The sequence below is a fragment of the Porites lutea genome, chromosome 3 (assembly GCF_958299795.1).
Source record: "Porites lutea chromosome 3, jaPorLute2.1, whole genome shotgun sequence".
Taxonomy (NCBI): Eukaryota; Metazoa; Cnidaria; class Anthozoa; order Scleractinia; family Poritidae; genus Porites; species Porites lutea.
The window spans coordinates 23,636,623-23,661,658 of NC_133203.1; the positions used below are offsets into that span (position 1 = coordinate 23,636,623).

Here is a 25,036-nt window from a genome sequence, read left to right on the forward strand (position 1 = left end):
ATCGAGTGGAGAAGCCGTTACGACACTTTGCCATGGTAGCAAAATTTCTGGATGACAACAAACCGAAAAAGTCACTTAATAATTGAACTCGCATTGTTTCAAACTTCATCGATCTTACTCACTTTCATTTAATTTTTCAATTGTTGGCGAAATTTTCTGGGGTTGTATCCGAAAGGACTGTATCTAAGTTTAGAAAAAGAAAAACAATTTTCGTTTGTTTTCACCTAACCCATAAAGCAGGCGCGTGAAATTAGGACGTTTCATGTGCAGTCGAGCAACGACGGCTAAGAAATGTACAAATAAAGCGTGATGCACGGGCAAAGTTGTTTTTTAGCTAATATAAACCTATTACTTTTTGACCTTCTCACTGCGCTATCGTCGTTGCTTAAGCTCGGTATTTTTGTGAAAAAATTTTTGTGAAAAAATTTTGTTCCCATGGGAACGTGACGTCAGGCTTCTCCTCTTTATTATTTTTTCCTAGTAGGTCGTTTCCCTTTGTTTTCACAGATCTTTCCGTCTAAAACCTGTGGTGAAAATTTCAGTTTTAAGTCACATATTAGATCATTAATAAATAAATTTCCAAGTCTGTACAGGGGGATGGGGGGAGGAGGCGCACTCTGAGCTTGCAGGGCTATTTGAACCGTGTAAAAGAACAAAAGAATTAGAGGAAAAAATGGGAGGAAAAATGGGAGAATTTTTCTTTAACTATCCGACAGAATATGCTAATAGTCGGTTCATAAAAAAAGCTTCAGCGTATTCTCGACGATAGTATCTTGGAGTTTCAAGCCTGATACTTAGGCTATTACTGTTGCGAAAGAAAAACTGCAACGGATGGCAATATGAGTGAACGAGTGAATGTGGAAAGATGAGAGCTTACAGCTGTATCTTATCGAATCTCAAAGTCCAGTGGACCTTAAGAGGACCTTAAGAGGACCTTAAGAGGACCTTAAGAAGGGAACTTCTAAAATTTTCAAAAACAACCAAGACCCTCCACGTACATCTACTTCCGAGGTAAGACGATAACTCGATAAGCGTTCCTGTTGCTTCTTAAGGCGAAAAAACCTTATATATATATATGTAATTGGTCAGATTGAAATTGGCCAAATGGACTGTTTGTTTTTATTTAAAATAGTTACAAGTTGTTAAATTTATTTTTATGTGGATAAAAAGCGGAATATTTAGTGTTATAAAACTACAAGAGGTGGGGTAAAACATTTTTATGCGAACAGGTGTTTTTACACACCAACTTGAGTTTTGAAAACGCTGGCGCAGAATTCAGAGTTGGGTGTCACCGTCAAAACATTGATAGTTAGAAAGATCAAACCACTGAGCCAAAAGGCAGCCACTTTTTCCTTAGCTTCGTTCTAGTACCGAGTCTAAGAACTATCACCCGCGTTAACAGTAGTGTGATGTGATATTGATCAGCTCTGGAACTTCCTTTCTCCTGACGGCAAGTGTTGACACTGTTTTAATTATGTCCAAAAAATAAATATATCTCTAAATGGTTTGTGTTTATCGTCTTAATGATGGTATTGGGTTTGACAAGCCTTCTCCTAGCGTATTTCTTCATAAAACAGTTTGCAGTTCAATGACTTTAAATCTTACTCACCTGACAAAATAAAGGCCAATTTGTATAGGTAATAGCATGATTTGTAGTGATATTTAGCATAAATACCTCGAGGGATAGATCTATTTCGAAATTGTTATACGTAAGAGAAAGAGAGAAAGTTTGCTCAAGTCGCTTAAGATAACAATAAAAAAGATTGTAAAATACATATTGAGGTACCGGAAAACTATTTGACGAGTACCCCCATCCCCTTGCGGTCTAGCACTTACCGGTATCAAATCCCCCGCGGTTTTTATTTTCATTCACGCTCGACGAGCTCTAAGTGGCCGACCATTTAACTTTTAAGGGGGGTATGCACGGGTGATTTCAGAAAAAAAATATAGTGCAGACTCATTTCGAGGGAAAAAATATCCTGCACTCAAAAAAATATATCTATCATAGCGTATAATGCTGAAACATTTTTATGCTGCTTTGATCGCTTTGATAATCGAGAGATTTTGGGAAAAAAGTTCTTACCCAAACCAAATAACCAACCCCCGCCCTCTTCAAAATTCAAATGGTCGACCCCTAAAGAGAAAATAGAGGGCCCGTGAACAGGCTACCACTGCCTAGGGATGTATGAGTTTGAATATGTGGTGTAGCGGTAGAGCGGAAGTAGTTTGTGTGCTCTCGAACGTTGATTGTAGTTGAGTTGTGATAGCAAATACAGTTTTTGATCCAGCCCAGCGTCAACTGAAAATAGCAGTTAACTTTATTTCAGACTCGAATTGAAGAGTAGAAAGTCTGTCTTGTTTCCTTTGGGATTTCTCAGGGAACATTTCTGGGTCCTCTGTTAGTCTTGTTATGACGTAGGTAACTACTTACCTTATTGTCTGCATACTAAAGTAAAACTTTTGGGAATGATGCAGTATTGCATTCATGGTGTCATATATTGAGTGCGAATATTGGAAATCCTGACGAATAACAAGAAGATGTGCAGAATTAAGAACAGTGGCAACATCGATGGCAAATTGGTTTTTAATCCCTTAAAATAATCTACCAAAACAGAAGTATACATTTTGTGGAACTGAAATCGAACAAGTTGAATCTATGTAGTATTTAGGAATTATCGTAAATTTATAGTATTGCTAAGCTAAAATGGTTCGTTCAAGCATATCGCATCACTCTTAAGTAACGTTAATTAAATTTCTTCTGCAAAGCCACATCTTGACCCTTCTTTTCAGCAACTTACAATTTGACCTTCTGCGTTTTCATTCTTGTAACATAGTATACTTCATATATTGTACATTTGCATTAATGTCGGATTCCATTACAATAATTAAAAAAAATAAAATAAAAATGTTGGCTGAAAACACTGTTTCAACGTTTTAGCGAGCATAGACTTTCCAGAAATCACTAGTAGACGATGGATTTGGGTTAAGACGACAAACGATATCGTCACATATATTGCTCGAATATGGTTCAATATGTACCAATGTTGAATGATAGTTTATGAAGACAAACGATATCGTCACATCATTGTTCGAATATGGTTCAATGTACCAATTATAGTTTATGACAACGAACGATATCGTCACATATATGGTTCGAATATTATTCAATGCACCAATGATAGTTTTCGCCTGTTAAAACTCGGCATCGCTACATCAGCTCAGCGAGTGAGAGCACACACTTTACTTGCATTCATTACACTCTCTAGGAATAACGTTTAGTTGCTATTTGATTTTAATGAATAAATGCAAACAAACAGCGATAAAAGGCAAACGTGAAAGGTTGTATATATGAAAAAATATTGCAGCTATATACTTGAAAATGTTAATAAATGTGAAAAGCGGGTAAAACTTCAAGGCAAAAAGCCTAATTAAGCAAGCTTAAATAAATAAGAGAAAATAAGGAAAACACGAATTAATAAATAGAAGCCAAAAACGAGGATAAAATGCAAATGAACATTAGTTCTTAAAAGGTTCTCTAAATATCTAACTTAGTATCTGATTTTTCACATGATAACTGCTACCCAACGTATTTTCACTCCAAAACTATACAAAGAAAGTATCTTAATAAGATACATATTTAGACAATGCAATCAATTTTGCGAGTTCTTAGCGAACATAGACTTTCCAGAAATCACCAGATGTTGGATTTTGGATTTTATCATCGCAAAAAAAATAAGGTGGGTCCATGTACCAATGATATTCGCTAACTATGAAAGCAGAATATATATACAGCCTGTCTTGATTTTGACCATGACCCCATTTGCCAACTTTGTACACGTCATTTTCCTTTCCCCAATCTTGGCAAACTCTTGCCAGGCTTGAGTTGTCATTTTCCATTCTGACATATGAGCCACACGAGGCAGGCTGGACATCCGTCTGACCGCTGAAGTACCGGACTACAGCTTCACCAGTGATGTTAGCAACAGTGGCCACGTGGAACGTACGTCCATTGTTTTTACTGCAGTGGAATCTCAGTTGGGTGAAAGACAAGTTTGTTCTCAGCTCATTCATGGCGGTTTTTGTGAGAACCATCTGATCACTGGTTATTCCACGGTATGAAGTCTTGACTGGAAGCTGAGAGGGTGGAGTTGAACCAATCACAACGTTGGAAACGAGGAGCCATCCTCCTGAAATCGAAAGTTGTTTTTTAATAAGGAAAAACAAACGTTTTAAAGGTACAGGTATAACTTAGAGAAAAACTGACCCGGCAGCAAACAATGTCTGTTTTCTCTTATGCCGAGGCAAATCTGTATAATTCTTTATATCACACTTATCCTTATCCAGTAATTGATAATTCTGATTGTCTGATTGTCTAAATCTGTTTTAGGCTTTCCAGGTTTTAACTAATATTCTGTTGAAGGGAAGTTATGTGAGTTCATGTGAAGAACAGTTTTTAAGAGCAGATCTCACAACTCTCATGTCGACCACAATAAACTTTCAACGGGTTTCCACTCTTCTCAGGTTCGATCCAGTAACTCCGGTCCCCTTTAGATTCATTATTGAAACTGCCTATGACGAATTTACGTGGTGGTCTGCAAAATTAGCAGGTTTTTGTTGGACAAGGGAAACTCTTATTTTGAAAGCAAAGCTGAGCATCAGTAAAGAGTGATCGAGCGATCCCCAAGCTCTGAGAAAAAGCCTGCATAACTGGCTGTCAAATTTTGTTTACAAAAAAAATTACATGAGACTGCTTATAACTTAAATCAATAAATTGTACATTATTTTAAAACACTAATAAATGATCAGCGCTCCAAGCTGCGACCATTTTGGTCGCCATGGCGAGTAAAGAAAAAAAATTGGCGGCTAAACTTGCAGCGAAAGTCGCCAATTTGTTCCGCGCCCATGTACCAAAGTGTAAAAAGTTCCTTTGTGAGCTAGTTTTAATGGTCTTTCCAAAGTTAAATTAAGATAAACATTTGCAAGAACAATTATTTGCGCTCCGTATTCGAGACAATTTTGCTATCTTCACCCTGGTTGTCCGGGTGTGAAGCCTTGAGATGCCACGGGCCATTTCAAACGGCAAAAAATTGAACCGTCAACCGTCAATAATGCAGATTGATATTAACCGTCAAAAAGTTTTAATATATTTTCAAATCACGCTATTTCAGCGAGATCTTCATGGACGTCTTGTCCTGAAGAATCTCCAAACTGGAAACACCAGTTCTTATGTTCTTCAAAACGCACTCTCTAGACGTAACCAGACTTTTAAGAAGTTGCTTTTATCTGAAAATATTTCGAAATTCTATTAAGTCTGATTAACAAGAGCGTCGCACAAATTAGAGCCAGATTTCTTGAATGACTTGTTAGCAAGGATCCTTTGAAAGCCATAGCTTCTACATTCCAGGGACCTCCAGCGCCTCTCGTTCTTAGTGCTGCTTCTTTAATCAAATCACTAGCGATCTCATTGTAATTTGACTCGTGCACCTCCTCAACTGCCCCAAATAGCAGTGTTCCCAGCGAACCTTTCTTTCTACCATTCCCGTTTCGCGGTGGGTTTTCTGATGACGCCATTTCAATGGCCCGTCTCTTACAATCTAAAACATCTCTGTTCATTTGCTCAGGCCATTTTAGCTAGACATCATGAGAGCCTTTCCCGCAACAATGCTTCTGGACCGCTGTTAACCCCCGTTATCACGTAATGATAATAATAGCAACAGCAATAATAATAATAATAATAATAATAATAATAATAATAATAATAATAATAATAATAATAATAACAATAATAATAATAATAATAATAATAATAATAATAAAAGCCTTAAGGAAGATACTAGTTAGACAAACAGGAGGAGTCAATCATTCATTTAATGTTTATAGATGACTTGAAGCTGTACGGGAAGGATGAGCGTGAGCTTAACTCACTGGTCAATACAGTCATGGTGTTCAGTACTGGATATAGGCATGATGTTTGGTATGAAAAGGCGTGGGGATTACCTCGCCTGATAATCGCAAAATGAAATCTGTGGAAGAAGATGGCGATAAGAACTTGCGAATTCTGGAATATGACGATCCATTACACGGGCACAAGAAAAACGTTCAGAAGAAAGAATATTTCCCGAAGACTAAAGACAGTCCAATGTCAGTGGGAAAATACGATACTTGCAACAAATTCATAGGCTCTGTCACTTGTCTGGCATGGAGCTGGAGAAGTAAACTAAAGTAAAAAAAAACAACACCAACAACAGATAAGGGTATGTTTCATCCACGACACGATGTTGACCGATCCTACTTTCGACGACTTTCCGGGGGCTGTATATTGAATGGCATGGAGGAGTGTGTTCTCGATGAAGAGATGGAGTTGGCCTATTGCGTTCAAAACATCACAGGACCACTGCAAAAAACAATAGAACTTGAAGAGATAAGAAAGAAAATGAGGAACCCCACAAACAGACGATGAGAAGGAGGAAACTTTTGAGAAGATTAAGAAGTGGAAGACAAGCCCCTTCACTGCCAGATATTGAGTCAAACAGAACAAGTCAAGGCTAAGAAGTCATGGGATTGGTTGAAGAAGGTTAGGGGGATTTGAAGAAAGAGGCAGAAGGGCTTATAACTGCCACACAAGATCAGCCATTGACGACGAATGTAATCAAGACTTCCATTGAAAAACATGTGTCTCCCCTCTGCAGCTGGATTGTGTGGAGATAAAGATGCGACACGAAGTCATCTCATTTGCGAGTGCAGTAAGATGGATTACCCTCAAAAGTATAACAATGTTGCGAAAATTATTCACCGGGACATTTCAAAGAAACATATACAGTAAACACTCACGTAAAAAAAACCTGATGGATTAAGAACCTTTTTGCAGAAATTTGCCCCTTTAAAACCCAAAAACTCAAGAACCTGTTTAGCCAAGTAAGATTAAGAAGGTTCTAATATGTGGTACAGTTGAATTATGATAAACAATTAAAACTGAAAGTATAACAAGAAGATAGTGTACCAAACTGTAAATAAATTCGGTAATCAGTTTTGTTAGGGTTATAAAAATAAAATTGTGACTAAAAACTGCAGTCGTAAGGAGCAAACTCGTGTTAATTTATTTTTCTGGTAATCAACAATCTATTTTTTTTCATTCATAGAAATTAAGGACCAAATTAAGAACCTACTTAGTTACTTATGTGGGTTCATCTGAAGAATGTATTACAACAATTTCAATTTTTCAAGATCAGATCTCACCTCCGTCAGTTGTCATGTCGCAGTAAACGTTCAACGGGTTTCCACTGTTCTCAGGGTCGATCCAGTACTTCCCGTCTCCTTTAGAGTCACCAGAGTCCCGGATGCTCTTACAGGAATAAGCAGGGTCGGTGGAATTCCAACCTGGCCTTGCTGCAGCAGATAATAAAACAAATGGCTGTGATGGTAAATATTCACTCCGCCGTGAAGCAATTGTAAAATCAAATTAAATAGACGAGCGTTACTCACGAATTTCAGATCTTTTTCCTTTGTAGTCCGGCTGAGGTTGTTTGTAGTCCGGTTGAGGTTGTTTCTTCTTGTTGGCGGGCAAATCATGGCAAGAAACCTGAGAAATCAATTTGAAAACCGAATTGAATTTAGAAACATTAAACAATATCTGAAAACTATGGATGACGCCATTACGGGCTTTAGTTTTCACTGGTTTTGTTTGCTATATTAGTAAATACGTTAATGTATATACCTTCTCACTATTTCCTTCCATAAACGATATTTACCGTGTGAGTAATGACAAACATATGCTTTAAGCTGCTTCAAGCCACAGGCAAACCGGTAAGACAAATCATTATTGAAAAGAAAATGTTATCAAAAGTACTATTTACGATATCACAGTTCTGAAAACATAACTATTTAAATTCGCACAATATCAGTATTAAGCTTCATAGGGACACCTCGAAAATCCAGAGATTTTAAGCCGGAAGATTGAGAACTTAAATATTTGTCTATTACCTCTTATTTGAAATCCGATAAAACCGAACATGGTGACCGTCGTAAAAAAGTGTCTTGGTTCTTTTTGGTTAAGGCTTTTTCTTAACGTTTTGATAATAAAGTTCAGATATAACGCGCACTCTGATTGGTTGAAAAAGCATGGTTTATGAGAGTATAAAGCACAGAGTTAAAACTGCCAAACCATCTGTGAATCACACCATGCGGTAGTTTTCAGGACCAAAGTTTCGCATTTCAGGGTTAAAAATAAACCATCAAAAGACACAAATGGAAAGGGAAAGTTCAAATGAATGCTCCGTTTCCTTTGAGTGGAATGAGGAAAGATTTTGGTAACGAAATCGTCCTTCGAGGATTTGAATGATGTTTTCGTCACGGCGGAGCGCAAAATGTCCTGTTTTGAAATTCAGCCAAGGCAACGAAGTTTTTGAAGGCGTTTCAGGTACATTTTTTGCTCTATGGTCAGGAAAAATACGTTTTTGTGCATACCTAAATGTTTCAAAAACGTTTCATAAATTTTTGCCCGGCGCGCTAAAGAATAATTACAAAATACACCTCGATTTAAGATGGGTTTTGTGCTCAATTTTGCCATGCGCTCATCCGATTTACTTGCTTTTAAGGGTTAACTTCTTAGGTTTTGAATATACATTCAAGACATAACTTCTCTGTCTTATTGTTTTGAGTTTGTTCATTCATACAATTAGCTCTAAAGACGATCGCAAGACTACAGCATCACTTCTCCGAAAACGTTGGTGAATCAGTCTTATCTTACTTTCAGGTTCAGTTTTTGGGCCTTTTTCGATCGGAAATAGGTTACTTGTTTTCAAATTGTCATGTTAATGACGTCCAAGTTTTTATGGGTCGTCCATTCGGTAGGATTTAAAAGCCCTTTTACATTTGGAAACTGATTTTTGGACGTAAAAAGTACATTTCTTCCTCATTCAAATTCACAGAAAGTTTAGCTCGTTTCACTTTGTGATAACTTTGATGCATTGACAGCTTCGACAGCTTTTGGTTAATTCAACTAATCAAATCATCTGGCCCATTCTAAAATGGATTGTGATTGGCTAATTTAAGTGTCTCTTATGAGAGTGTAGAACACGATGACGTCACTTTCGTTCGCTTTGGAAATAAACTTTGTTTTGGAAATTAGAAATCAATGCATGGGGAATTTAACGGATTCTTTATCACATAAAACAAATAAAGAAAAAGCCTTGACTATGCTCTGTTCTGTTGTAGAGCTTTTACGAAGTGGCTAAAGCACTTATGAAGTAAGGAGAAACACTCGACAACATCTACTGTTTCGCCCTTCACTTCTATGGTTCTCTAGCCTCTTACTGCGTACTTTACAACAGAACAGAGAATAGTTAAGGCTTCTTTATTTGTTAAGTGAAAAGCCATGGTTGATGTTCAATCAGTAGAACTGACCTTAACAGGTCCATAATAAGAAGATCCTTTCATCTTTTTGAAGCTTTCCGGCGTCATCTTGCGTGTTTTGTTGTTCAGCTCACAAAGTCGTTTTGCAATATCTGCACCAGGACGAACATTAAATGACTTGCAGCTGTTATTTCTGAGGCATTTTTGGTGACATTCAAACTCATCAGCAACAGTAGACGCATTCATGACATGATCAACTAAAATATGGTCTGAAAGATAAAGTAATAAAAAAGCGAAGGAATTTGAAACAATCAGTAGGGTTAAACATGAACCAGGGACATGCCTTTTTCATAGAATTTAGCTGTACATTTTATGATAAAAGATCATTTCTTGTTTGCTATAAAATAAGATTGAATACATGCGACAATCATCAGAAGTATAAATAAAGTGATAAAAGCTATATTAGTAAATGATTCTAACATGAGACAAGTCGGAATAATGAAAATGCTTTCAAAGTGCTTTTTTGTGCGAGTTCGTTATCTTAGATTTATTAAAATGGTGGGTATTTAAAAGATGTAATGAAAAACTATACTTTAGACTAAAACTAGTAAAATAAAGGTATTTTGCACAAAGATATTGAAAGAGGTCTCGAAAAACGTTTTATAAAGCAGCAGGTGTTAACTTGCCAGTGTGAGTTTCAAAAACGCTAGCACAGAAGTCCGAATTAGATATCACCAGTAAACTTGCAATCAGAACGTTAACAGTGAGAAAAAACAAACGAATGAGCCGCAAAGTATCCATCGACAGAAAATTTTTTGGTGAACTTCACTGTAGCTACATATAAATGCACTATTACGTATCAGTCGGATATCAGCCTTATACAGTGGGTGTTCAGTTTCAGTTTGTTTAGTTGTAAAACTCTATTGCAGTGGCAGCTCTCGGACAGTGCAAATTATTAATTCATGAGTGTATTCAGAACTACGTCAAAATAATTAAAAAAAGGACGCGAAAGAAATCGCGAAAAGGTCGCAAAGACTGAAAAGAAAGGTGTAAATTTGGATGGCAACTAACAGGGGCTCCGTACGGGTACAGAGAGTACGCACAACACTTCAAAAAAGCTGCCCTAACCGAGTTAAAGGGGGAGAATTAAAGGCCGCGGATATGTTGTGTATCAGTTGGATGTTAATTGTCATTGGTTCCAAAACTAAGAAATCACTCGGCTGGTTTTGCAATTTAGACGGGGATAGAAGTCAAAGTTTTAATGAGACGAGTGAAATTGCTATTTTGGTCGACCTTACTTCACTGAGTTAAGTTCGACTACTGGGTCACAAACGTCGAACTTGTATAAGCGTCGATCTAACTAAGTTCAAAAGTAATAAAGGGCGCGAAACATTTTAAAGTCGTCAGTGGAAGCCTGCTTTGCAGAAACCCGTTGATAACAGACAATTCTCTTTGCTCCGACAAACGGCACATTAATTTGTAATGAATAAACAGCAAAAAACAGAGGAATATTCAGAAAACAGTAGAGTTTAACATGAACCTAGAATAACATTAATTGAGTTTTATAGCTGAACAGTTCTATAGAATCTTTTATGATAAAGAGATATACTCGCTTGCAAATAAAATCGCGATTTGATACCGTCAAGCGCGAATCGTCAGAAGTAAAATACGTGATAAAAGTTTTAAGTAAGTTTAACACCAGATATAGTTGGGGAAAGAAAATGGTTTTAAATGCTTATTGTGCGAGTTCATCATCTCAAATTTATTAAAATGGCGAGTATTAAAAGGATGCAATAAGGAACAGTCTACTTTAGACCAAACCTCGTTAAACAACGTTATTTTGTTTGCGCTTAGACACGACAAAGTTTTCGAAACCGTTCCATAAAGTCACTGGTTTCAACTTACCAGTCTGAGTTTCAAAAACGCTGGCACAGAAGTCCGAGTTAGATATCACCAGTACCACTACCATCAGAACATTAACAGCCAAAAATACCAAACCAATGAGCCACGAGGCCGCCATTGAGGGAAAATGTTTGGTTTAACTTTGCTGTAGCTACATCTATTGCCACTTTAATATACTACGCATCACCCTTGTACTGTGGTTGCTCAGTCTCAGTTTGTTTTGTCTTTCAACTCTTCTGCGGTAGCAGTTTCCAAGCAAAGCTATTTATTATTCATAAGTGTTTTTGTAAATAAAATTTTTGTTTTTGTAAAAGATTTTACTTATAAGAGTCTAGCTAAACTTCATTTTCAAGTAAGCCTGTAAAACAAGTGACAGTACTTTTTGTTCAAGGGAACGTCTCATTTTAAAAGAAGCACAGTAAGATGAAAAAGCAATAATATATGCACCGAGCGAATTCTAGTAATAATACTGACGCCCCCTAAGAACGCCAGCATTACCGGCCTCAAGAGTCCGGGGTCGGGCTCCTTACATGTGCCTGGTAAACTGAAAATCATTCATTTTTCTGAAATACTAATGATTTACGGCTCAGACACAATCGAAGCTGAGGGAAACAAATGAGCTATTTCTTGGGCATATTTATTGTGCATTCATAGGGGTAAAATTAAAGAGAGTGGTGTTTGAACCAGTTTTTGGCCTGGATCCATCTGCTAAGTGCAGTATTCATATGGTATTTAATTATTAAGATGTCTCCTTTCATCTTTTTAGTTTAGGGACTATTAACTAATCGACGGCCATTTATACCTAGCCAAATTGCACTGCCTCAGCAGGTTGCATATCCGAAAACTTTTCAGCTTTAAAAACAAAAAATAAACAAAAAAAGATGCAAAAATTTCAGGGTGGGTTGGAGAAGCTCGATCTATGGTTCAGCTTGAACCTTACGAAGCTTAACGCGACCGTTCTCCGTTTTTTTTTTTGTTAATTCGTCAGTGAATTTTGCAAAGCATTTTTGTTGGCTTGTTATTAGGTTAGGTTCGGAGGAAGGGATAGGGCGTAGAGGCTTCGGACCTTATTAAGTGCGTCAAAATAATTAATAAAGGTTGCGAAACAAATCGCAAAAAAGTCGCGGAGACCGAAAAGAAAAATGTAAATTTGGATGGAAAGTATCAGACCCCCAACGGGAACAGATAGCACAGACAACTTGTCTTAGAGACTTTAAAAAAGCTACCCTAACCGAGTTAAAGGAGGAGAAAGACCGAATATGTTGTCTATTCTGGATATTGGCTCGGAAACTAAGTAATCGGGCGGCTTGAGTTTGCAATTTAGGCGGAGGGGGGGGGGGGGGGGGAGTTTTTATGAGACGAGTCAAATTAATTACTATTTGGGTCGACCTTACTTCAGTTGAGTTCGAACTACTGGGTCACCAACGGTGTAAGAGTCGAACTAAGTTGAAAAGTAAGAAAGGGCGCGAAACATTTTAAAGTCGTTGTTGGAAGCCTGCTTTGCAGAAACCCTTTTACAACAGACGAGTCTTTTTGTTCCGACAAACAGCTCAATATATTAATTTTTAATGAATAAACAACATTTTACTGAAACCCAGATACCCGACGGGGCATTCTGGGAATTCTTAATGGGGGTATGCCGCCCGGTTCTCCAAATCCTGACCCTATTTCAGACCAAAAAATGTTATTTTTCACACATGTTTTCAGACCTGGCCTTTAAGAAATGATGCCATCATCACTTAGATTACAGCAGCAACAAAAAATATTTCTTAAAATCCATTCGAATTGGCATATTTCTTTTTCTTTCTTACTCATTTGGGACTGAAACAATAAATACGTTCGTACACTCCCGTAATGCCCTCGAAAACCATACCCGAGTCCAGACCAAAATGAGCAAAGTCTACACCCGTTTTCAGACCAAAACGGCGGAAGAACCCTTTGGGGCAGCACATAGATACATAGGGAGTACCCCCCGCGCCCAGATAATACAAACTCTTTATTGGCATGTTCACTTGATGTCTGCCATGTTTTTCCCCTAAAATCGATCTTTAGCGGACTAGAAGAACTTGTTTGGCGATCCAGCAAACTTCAGTATTCAGAGTAGCTAAACTGATACAAACGTCAAACTCATCATTAACTTAAATCACTCAGTTTGGTTCGTCTCATGAAAAGTTCGACGTTTGGCCTTGGTTTTAGTCGCATTCAAACAAACTTGACTGCGACAGAAGACAAACTTATCATGAACTTAATCCGTTCAGTTTGGATCGGGGGGTACTCAACAAAGTTTTATACAGGGAGGTACCGCCCCAAGGTCCAACCCCTTACCCTCTAAAATACTATTTTTGACATAGTGGAGCAGATATGTGCTTCAATTGTTCACTTTCTGTTAGACGCATCAAATTTGGCAGGTAGCCCTTCCGTTATTCTAATTCTAATTCTTATAGTGTTATCTGCAAAGGGATTTCCCATCATGGCGGATGTGTAATTGGACAGGTGCTTATGTTAAGATATAATCAAGGTACGAATGTCAAGTGAATAAAGATAGTAATGATAAAAAGTTCCGGGTTGGCGTTTTTAAAGATGGCTCATGACGGCCGTTTTGAAAGCCTCCACTTGCTTTTCAATGAGACAGCTTGGTAAAGATTTCCGGTCTCTGATTGTACGTACAATAAAACTGTGTTGCTATATTTGTTTGTTTTGGCATAAACTTGAAAGAATTTCTTAGGATGGAATTGCCTAGTGCCCTGACGTCTTTTAAATCATACACAGGGTGGAAATCGGTATAGCTGATGACCGAGTGTTGGCCATTTGATATCAGTTAGAATGTTTGTGACAGTTCCAGGAGTGATGCTATATTCATTTTTAAGAAAACGTGCCGCTCGTCTCTGCACACTCTCAGTGTCCTTTATCTGCTTTTGACTGTGCGGGTCCTATGCGAAACATCCACATTCAAGCTGTGGTCTAACTAAAGCAAGATAGGCTTGCTCTGTTACGTTTTCTGGGCGATTATCTAGGCTTCTTCTTATAAAGCCAAGAGATCTGTTCGCTTTTTCTATAATTCCAGCAATATGAAAATTCCATTTTACATCACTGGATAGCTCAACTCCAAGGTATTTATAGTGATCAAAAGCTTCCAAGGGTTCTCCGTGGGTGGTGTATAGGTATTTAACTAGAGTTAGTTTTTGAGCACGAGACTCTTAGGATGGTGCATTTCGTTGCATTAAACGAGAGCTGCCATGTGTCCGTTCAGTGTACAAGTGTGTTTAGGTCTTGCTGTAGTGACTCTGCATCATTACAATCTTTGATTACACCAAAGTAAAATACCGCGTCGTCCGCGAAAAGGCCCATTTGGACTTTTGTGTTTTCGCCGATATCGTCAGGGGAGGATCCAGGATTTTTTTTAGGAGGGGGTGCACTCGTCTCTTGCTCTATTTCAACACTAATAAACCACATAGTTTTTTTTGCAGAATACCAGTTGTATTAGAAAACCGCAGGTCATCTCGGGCGGGGGGGGGGGGGGTGCGCACCCCCTGCACCCTCCCCCTAGATCCGCCCCTGATCGTTTATGTACAAAAGGTCTGGAACATGAGTGGGCCCAACACAGTCCCGTAGGGCATACCTGATCTCACGGGAATATTTAATGTCAGGTGGTTTAATAGCCATTGTTCGAACCAGGTCTTGAGATTTCCATGAATTCCGTAGAAATTTAATTTATTCAACAATCGGCGATGGGGCACCGTGTCGAATGCTTTTGAAAAGTCAAGTAACAACAAATCATTTTATTGACCAAGGTCAAGGTAACCTGCTACTGATTCAATAATTGTGATGAGTTGCTTTTCATGATCATAAGAGTGCTGTTGTCTGAAGCCATGTTGATAATGTACCAGAACAGCATTTGAATCAAGGTGATTCATGATGTGCCGGTATATAATTATTCTTTGAAATCGAGGTAAATATTCCTAAAGCCACTATTCACCGAGATTGAAAAGAATAATTGATTTAGTATATACACACGAAGTGATCTCAACAAAATCAGAGAGGAAACCATTAAAAAGTACAATTTGATTGACAGATCAAATCACGCGTAAGTTTAAAAATAGATCTTTGCAGAATTTCCAAACATGGCAATTCACAAGTTTATCATTTCGCAAACAACAGCGTATTGGCTTAAATGGAACCGCTAAAAGTTTGAACTGTTTCCTTACCTGAGAAGAAAAGTGGAGCTTTGTTGTTTTCTGTTGACTCGCCAAGTTTATAGCCAAAAGGGCTTGTTGTGTCGTTCTTTGCATGAAGTGCTGACAAAAATGGCCGGCTCGGTTGCTCGAGGTAAGACGTCGTCTTCCTGTATCATTCTTTTTCCTGTTTACTTGAAACGTAGAATTTCTGCAAACATTTCCTTTTAAATTTGTTTGTCATAAATAAACTTCGATTTTTGAGCCAAAATTTTCTTGTTAGAAAACGCTGAGATTCACGCAACGGCTTCTTCTACGCGAATACACGGGAGTTGTAAACAATCCATCGAGCACAAAACTCAGCTACAGTAAATTGAAAAACGCCGTATTGAATCCTCCCAAGTCTTTTCTTGCCTTAAAAAAAGTCAGCCCTAGGATTTGTCGACTTTTAAAAGATCGTTCTCTAAAAAGATGGGAAAAACACCGAGATCACACATTAGGGCCATTTATACGAGGAAAAATAAGACGCGTCTTACATAGGACGCGTCTTAAATAAGACGCGAACTTTCCGTATAAACGGCACATTTTATCTAAAATAAGACGCGGCTTAGCTAAGACGCGTCTTATTTTAGAACAGCCCTTAACACCTGTTCTTAGATAAGACGCGTCTTAGCTAAGACGAGAAAAACTTCGTTTAAATGACCTTCGCGTCTTAAATAAGACGCGAACGCATAGTGCGCATGCGTTAATTTTTAGCGCGCCACGTTGGATTACCGTTGCTACGTGCAACATTCACATGAAAACGAGTCAAGAACAGAAATAAGACGCGAACCATTTATACGAGCGTTTCTCGTCTTAGATAAGACATTCTCGTATAAATGGTACAGTTCGCGTCTTATTTAAGACGCGTCTTATTTTTCCTCGTATAAATGACCCTAATATCCACTCGCTGGGAGGTGAATATTGTTGAATAGTCCGAGATAGCGAACCAATCAGATTGCTTAAATCACCAAGATCACTGAGTGTGTATATACTAATATGTTCTATAATCTTACAAGACACAGATGTTAGAGAAATCGGTCTGTAATTATTTGGCTTTTTGCGATTCCTTTTTTTAAAACTGGGGTGACATTTGCAGTGACCCAGTCACTTGGGACTTGATCTGTTTTGTATTGATAGAGTAAAAATATATTGGAGAAATGAGGCAATGACAGGCGCAGCTTCTTTCAGAACCCAAGGAGAGAAATATTGTCAGGACCACAGGCCTTTATGGCGTTAATGTTTCTTAACATGCGTGTTATGCCATGTAGAAACTTCAAACTTGAGAGTGGGAATGTCTGCGATCATACTAGGGCCCTTACTTGGGATGTTAAATCAGTAGATTCAGTTCATCTGTGAAAACTGTAACAAATTGATCACTCAAGACTTCAGCTTTAATATATCCGTACATCTTCCATTAAAAAAAGGATCCCTTTCTCATACCTAATTTAGAACGTTGCCTCCCTTTTAACTATTAAAAATGCACTGCCTTTAAAATATAAATATATCACAAAACCAGGAAATGTTCTCGACACAGCCATAAATTCTTCTAGCAACTTTAGGTCTTTTTACAGACAGATTTCCCTGCCCTTTCTTATACTTCAACTAGTGAAATCCCCACCCTTTCATAAACCTGACACCTGACAAAGGTACCCCTTTCTAGCAGTGCCTCCTACCATTGCAGGGAGTATCCCCGGGGTTTAGACTGCTTAACTGGGCCTCAGTTTGGTTGCTTATAAATAAGCTCAAAAGTTGGATTTTCTAGGATAATTTAATATTTAGTGACTTTAATGCATGTGACACAATTGAAAGCAAATAGCACAATGATTAGATGGTATGAGCTTTTTGTGGCTTTATTCAAAGCTAATACTCGAAAGCTAAATGCAATATATGAAAACTGATATAAAGCAAATTTTAAATGACGAATATAAGAAAAATCTCTTCTAACAGTTATAAATTTTCTTATATTTATTTTATAAATGGCTTGAAAATCAAGGTATTTTCATCTAAGTTAGCAATGGGCTATTTGTAGCATGCCGTCATTTTACTACTAGTACTTTTTAAACGTCTACAGCCAATAAGACTAACAATAAAACAGACGTCAATACACAAACATTTTAGCGAACGTAAATCTTCCAGAAATCACCGGTGGTCACGCCAACAAGATAATCATCACATTCCCATCTTTTTGCTTGTCCACCATTCGGATGATCAAGCGCCCAAATATATAAACCATAAACCCAAGCAGGGTGGCTGTATAATCTCTCTTGGTCAAATCCTACGCCCCAGCTTGCTCCCCATCCCCACTTTTGGCAAACACCCGCTAACCTTGAGTTATCATTTTCCATTCTGAGATATGAGCCACACGAAGCGGGCTGGACATCCGTCTGACCGCTGAAGTACTGGACTACAGCTTCACCCGTGGTGTTAGCAACAGTGGTCACGTGTAACGTACGTCCATTGTTTTTACTGCAGTGGAATCTCAGTTGGGTGAAAGACAAGTGTGTTCTAAGCTCATTCATGGCGGTTTTTGTGAGAACCATCTGATCACTGGTTTATTCCATGGTATGAAGTCTTGACTGGCAGCTGAGAGGGAGGAGTTGAGTTTTCCATCGTGATGTTGGAAACGAGGAGCCAACTTCCTGAAAGAAAAATGTGAAGATAAAGAGGGGTTTATAAGCTGCACAATCTAAATTTGATTTCGAACTGGCTTTCGGACGCGAAAAATCAGCGAGTTTTTAACAGGCGGGTAAGGTAGTTGCTTTTGGCTTTTCTCACCATGGTCACGCGTTGGCTCTGTTCCGTACGTTCCATTTTTTTCTCCAGTTAAGCAAAATCTGAAAATTTATGCAGCCTCTGGAAACTCGTTTACTTATAGCTGAAGTAGACAGATTTTTGTATCGTCTTACAATTGTATGAGGTTCTTAATGTAACTGTCTTTCCCCTCTGGATCTACAAAATGAAATGCAGCTCACTATCAAGGCTCTTCTGTTATTCATGGTTTGTTTATTGGGTTTTTGGTTGAGAAATGCGCCGCTTGTCAAAGTCGTCAGAAATCCGATTACGGATGGCAACGTTTTCAAAAAAGAGCTTACTTACGCCCATTAAAGCCATCACTGTCTTGCATTCACCATTCTTTTAGAAATAATCTGATCTGGCTGGATAGTCCTGTTTAATATTAGAATTCTCTTGACCACTTGTCTGGTCTGGCCTACCAGTTCTGACAAATGCAAAGCGCCCTTAGAGTATAAAACTACAAACTACACATAATGCAACTTACAAATTGCATGGGAAAATTACTTTTCACAAATTATGTGTCGGGGCCTCTTCTCGGAAGAAGTCTCCTTGTGGTTCGATTCTCGGCCCCCTACCCCATGCAACCACAAGTCTTTGCATTTCGGATGGACGCTTACAGGAGGTTCGACTGCATTTAAATTCAAACCAACAGACCTGTTAACAGAAACTCTCGACTGCACTCGTTCAAATTCATGAAAAATGTCACCGTGAGTGCCAGACGATTTTTTCCTTGCTTAATTCCTGAGAACAGATCTCCAGATCCAGGGTAGAAAAATGCGATTATCGCTTAACATCTGTATGGTAAAGTTGCAAGTACTGTACTGCATTTAACGTACGTAGCTTTTCCTTTTTTCAAACAAGTTCCATTGCCATATCAAACACATGCGGTACGAGAATATGAATATATTTTATAAGAATATTGAGGCTGAAATTTTCGAGATTTTAAGAATATTTTAAGATTAAACCCGAGGCTGAGAGTTTGAAAAGGTCTCAATTTTGTATGTTGAAAATTGGTATAAATAAAGTACAATTATATGTTTTGACTTGACCGTATAAAATAATTCCTTTCCCTGAACTGCGCTGCAGAAAGATCTAGACACAGTACACTGGCAATTGAAACCCCAATACAAATCTAAACTGGAAATGTCATAGGCTATAATTTATAATCAAGAATAATTTAAAGAACATTTTCAGCCTAAAATCGACAGAAAAATAAGAGTATTCAGCCTGGGACGAAAAACAACATTCTTTTATATAAAAAAGAGTGTACAAATAGTCTCAAATGTTGTGACCACTCCCCTTTTTTTGCGTCATTAGCATACTAGAATGGAGTGCGATTTTCGGATGTTTATCGTCGTTTATAGTTTCTAAGTGTCTTGATGAAGCCATGGCTTTCTATTTTGCTTATTTTCTAAAGTTTTTCTCTTGTCATTTTACCTTTTTTCCAGGGCGGTTCGGCTAACTTAACATTGTGTTTGCGATCGAAAGAGAGCAAGGGATCCTAAGCGAAACAGCTCTGCCTTCCTCTTTTGTAATTTTCAATTTTCTATTAAAAAGCTTGAAAGTAATGGGAAAGGAATCGGAAAACATAGAAAACTTAGAAAGCGCTTTGGGGATTAATCTGTTGTTGCTTACATGTACGTACGAAGTGAACAAATGAGATTTGTAAATAAACCCACTTCTTGTGAGGCAATGTTTCAACGGGTTTCCACTGTTCTCAGGGTCGATCCAGTACCTCCCGTCTCCTTTAGAGTCACCAGAGTCCCGGATGCTTTTACATGAATAAGCAGGCAGCTTGGAATTCCAACCTCGCTTTGCTTCAGCAGATAATAAAACAAATGACTATATATGGTAAATATTTTCTCCTCCGTGAGGCAATAGTAAAATCAAATTTAAAAATAGACGAGCGTTACTCACGAATTTCACATCTTTTTCCTTTGTAGTCGGGATGACAATGACTAGTTTGTTTCGTCTTCTTGGTTGGCAGATCTTGGCAGGAAACCTGAGAAGGAAATAAGGAATTGCAATGAGAAACATGAAACAACAGATAACAACTATAGATGACGTCATTATGTGCTTTAGTTATTACCACTTTTGTTCGCTTTAGAAGTAATATAAATAATTATTATTTATTCAAAATATTTCTTCGTTTCTGATTGGTCGAGGCGAATAACACCTTCCTCGATCTCCATAATTTTTTAGATGATACTCATGATGATTGTTAAATATATTGATATACCTTCTTTTTGTACCCTGCCATACGCGATATTTTTCGTGTGGGTAAAAACAAATATGTACTTTAAGACAGGCAAATTAAACGGGTGCAACAAATCATTATTTAAAAGAAAATGACGTCAAAAGTACTATTTACGATATTAGAGTTCTGCAAAGATAACCACTTAAATTCGCATAATATAAAGCAATTCGTAAGAATCTGATCTCAAAACTCCGTAGAATTTGAGCCGAAAAGTCTAAGAAATTAAATACTTTTCCCTTATAATTCCGAAAAAACCCAACAGGGTGATCGTCGTAAACAAATGCTTTGATAGGGACCTTAAAATTAGAGGACGGCGACAGCAGGTAAAACGTCGCTTAAAAATGTATTCGCGGTTTTCCAATCGTCGTCGCGATTGTTCCATCACGCTTACTTTGTCGAATGTACACGAACTCTCCTGGAGTTGAATTCCTAAGAACCTTATCCAAGTTAAGAAAGAGAGAGAAAATTTCGTCGTTGCTCGTTTCAATGACGTCCTCTATAAAACATGAAATTAGGCATTTTCACATCATTGTCATGCAAAACGTAAAGAAATGTACAAAAAAGTGTTATGCACGTGCAAAGTTGTTTTTTTCTTGTTGTTTTTCTTATTTTAATAACTTGCTTGTTTTAAAAACCTACTGCTTTTATGACGTTCATGTTGCCGTCGCCGTTTCCGTTGCCTGATCTTAAGGTCCCTAATTAGTTGTTTAGAGTTTAGAGTTTTTTTAAATAACAGTTTTATAAAAAAGCGATAGTTTATGTTCAAACAGTGGATCTGACCTTAACTCGTCCATAATAAGAAGATCCTTTCTTCTTAATGAAATCGTCCGGCTTCATCTTCCGTGTTTTGTTGTTCAGCTCACAAAGTCGTTTTGCAATATCTGCACCAGGATGAACATTAAATGACTTGCAGCTGTTATTTCCGAGACATTTTTGGTGACATTCAAACTCGTCAACAACAGTTGATGCACTCATGACATGACCAACTAAAAGATGGTCTGAAACATGAAGTAATATAAAACAGAGGAATAAGCAAAATACAGTGGAGTTTAACATGAAGCTAGGACATACATTAATTCATTTTTTTAGCTGAACAGTTTTATAATCTTTTACGATAAAGAGATATACTCGCTTGCAAAATTGCGATTTGATACAAGCGCGAATCGTCAGAAGTAAAAAGAGTGATAAAAGTTGTAAGTAATTTTAACATCAGATAAAGTCGATAAAAGGAAACTAATGCTTTTAAAATGCCCGAGTTCGTCATCTCAGATTTATGAAAATGACCATTTAAAAAATGTTATAAAAAAGTCTACTGAAAACTAAACTTAGAGAAAAAAAAAACACCGGTAGTTTGTTTGCATCTTAGAAAACGTTTTAGAAAACCTTCTTACAAAGCCGCAGGAATTAATACACCTGTTTGAGTTTCAAAAACGCTGGCACAGAAGTCCGAGTTGGATATCACCAGTACCACTGCCATCAGAACATTTACAGTCAGAAAAACCAAACGAATGAGCCGTGAAGCTGCCATCGAAGAAAAATTTTTGGCTGATTGTGATCTCCACTGTGCTACCTGTACGTGCCGACTATTAAGTGTCAGCCTTATAGAGTGGTTGTTCCGTTTTTAATTAGTTTGTTTAGTTGTAAAACTCTTTTGTGTTGACAGCTCCCATGCAAAGCAATTTATAATTCATAAGTGTTTTTGTAAGTACTAAATAAAACTGCTTAAAAAAGGTTTTTACTTATAAGAGTCGAGCTAAAATTCAATTTCAAGTAAGCCTGTAAAACAAGTGTACTTTTTTGGTTCAAGGGAACGTCTCATTTTAAACGAAGCACGCAAGATGAAAAAGGAATAATATATGCACCGAGCGAATTCTAGTAATAATACTGATGCCCCCCCCGAGAACGCCAGCATTACCGGCCTTAAGAGTCCGGGTCCGGGCTCTTTACATGTGACTGCTAAACTGAATATAATTCATTTTTCTGAAATACTAATGATTTAGGGCTTAGACTCAATCGAAGCTGAGGGAAATAAATTAACTATTGCTTGGACATATTTATTGGGCATTCATAGGGGTAAAATTAAAGAGAGGGGTGATTGAACCAGTTTTTGGCCTGGATCCATCTGCTAAGTGCAGTATTTATATATTCTTTAATTTAGTATTAAGATGTCTCGTTTCATATTTTTAGTTTAGGGACTATTAATTAATCGACGGCCACTTATACCTAGCCAAATTGCACTGCCTCAGCAGGTTGCATATCCGAAAACTTTTCAGCTTTAAAAACAAAAAATAAACAAAAAAAGATGCAAAAATTTCAGGGTGGGTTGGAGAAGCCCGATCTACGGTTCAACTTGAACCTTACGAAGTTTAACGTGACCGTTCTCAATTAAACCCTTGATCCGCCGAATTCCGAGTGATACTCCACGAGAAAACTATTAAATTTCAACCTTCCAGTTTAACAGGGGTAAAGGGTGTTTTTTTTTTATTTTGTGGACTGTGTCGTAGTTTGGTTTTGTTTTAATTCGTCAGTGAATTTTGCAAAGCATTTTTGTTGGCTTGTTATTAGGTTAGGTTCGGAGGAAGGGATAGGTGCGGGGGGGGGGCTTCGGACCTTATTAAGTGCGTCAAAATAATTAATAAAGGTTGCGAAACAAATCGCAAAAAAGTCGCGGAGACCGAAAAGAAAAATGTAAATTTGGATGGAAAGTATCAGACCCCCAACGGGAACAGACAGCACAGACAACTTGTCTTAGAGTCTTTAAAAAAGCTACCCTAACCGAGTTAAAGGAGGAGAAAGACCGAATATGTTGTCTATTCTGGATATTGGCTCGGAAACTAAGTAATCGGGCGGCTTGAGTTTGCAATTTAGGCGGAGGGGGGGGGGGGGGGAGTTTTTATAGGACGAGTCAAATTAATTACTATTTGGGTGGACCTTACTTCAGTTGAGTTCGACTACTGGGTCACCAACGGTGTAAGAGTCGAACTAAGTTGAAAAGTAAGAAAGGGCGCGAAACATTTTAACGTCGTTGTTGGAAGCCTGCTTTGCAGAAACCCTTTTATAACAGACGATTCTCTTTGTTCCGACAAACAGCTCAATATATTAATTTTTAATGAATAAACAACATTTTACTGAAACCCAGATACCCGAGGGGGCATTTCTGGGAATTCTTAATAAGGGTGTGCCGCCCGGTTCTCCAAATCCTGACCCTTTTTCAAACCAAAAAATGTTATTTTTCACACCTGTTTTCAGACCTGGCCTTTAAGAAATTATGTCATCATCACTTAGATTACAGCAGCAACAAAAAAGATTTCTTAAAATCCATTCGAATTGGCATATTTCTTTTTCTTTCTTACTCATTTGGGACTGAAACAATAAATACGTTCGTACACTCCCGTAATGCCCTCGAAAACCATACCCGAGTCCAGACCAAAATGAGCAAAGTCTACACCCGTTTTCAGACCAAAACGGCGGAAGAACCCTTTGGGGCAGCACATAGATACATAGGGGAGTACCCCCCGCGCCCAGATAATACAAACTCTTTATTGGCATGTTCACTTAATGTCTGCCATGTTTGTCCCCTAAAATCGATCTTAAGCGGACTAGAAGAACTTGTTTGGCGATCTAGCAAACTTTAATATTCAGAGTAGCTAAACTGAGACAAACGTCAAACTTATCATTAACTTAAATCACTCAGTTTGGTTCGTCTCATGAAAAGCTCGACGTTTGGCCTTGGTTTTAGTCGATGCAAACTCATTCAAACAAACTTGACTGCGGCAGAAGACAAACTTATCATGAACTTAATCCGTTCAGTTTAAATTGGGGGGTGCTCAACAAAGTTTTGTACATGGAGGTACCACCCCAAGGTCCAACCCCTTACCCTCTTAAATACTATTTTTGACATAGTGGAGCAGATATTTGCTTCAATTGTTCACTTTCTGTTACAAGCATGAAATTTGGCAGGTAACCCTTCCGTTATTCTAATTCTAATTCTAATTCTTATCGTGTTATCTGCAAAGGGATTTCCCATCACAGCGGATGTGTAATTATACAGGTGCTTATGTTAAGATATAATCAAGGTACGAATGTCAAGTGAATAAAGATAGTAATAATAAAAAGTTCCGGGTTAGCGTTTTTAAAGATGGCTCATGAGGGCCGTTTTGAAAGCCTCCACTGACTGCTTTTCAATGAGACAACTTGGTAAAGATTTCCAGTCTCTGATTGTACGTGCAAAAAAATGTGTTGCTATATTTGTTTGTTTTGGCATTAACTTGAAATAATTTCTTAGGATGGAATTGCCTAGTGTCCTGACGTCTTTTAAATCATACACAGGGTGGAAATCGGTATAGCTGATGACCAGAGACCACTTTAAACATCATTGTGAGTCGTGCAACTTTCCTTTTTTTCTCGAGTGTTGGCCATTTCATATCAGTTAGAATTTTTGTGACAGTTCCAGGAGTGATGCTATATTCATTTTTAAGAAAACGTGCCGCTCGTCTCTGCACACTCTCAGTGTCCTTTA

At 37.9% G+C, this 25,036-nt stretch overlaps 1 protein-coding gene and 1 pseudogene across 1 annotated transcript; both read right to left on the reverse strand.

Annotated features, from left to right (window-relative positions):
- Window positions 1–3,349: 3,349 nt before the first annotated feature.
- Window positions 3,350–7,373, reverse strand: LOC140929516 (uncharacterized). Its single transcript, XM_073379280.1, has 2 exons — window positions 7,237–7,373; window positions 3,350–4,187 (listed from the first exon to the last, which is right to left on the reverse strand). The coding sequence occupies exons 1-2, from the start codon at window positions 7,250–7,252 to the stop codon at window positions 3,667–3,669; spliced, it is 537 nt and encodes a 178-aa protein (XP_073235381.1). The 5' UTR covers window positions 7,253–7,373; the 3' UTR covers window positions 3,350–3,666.
- Window positions 7,374–17,581: 10,208 nt separating this feature from the next.
- On the reverse strand, window positions 17,582–22,146 carry LOC140929517 (uncharacterized; annotated as a pseudogene).
- Window positions 22,147–25,036: the final 2,890 nt, after the last annotated feature.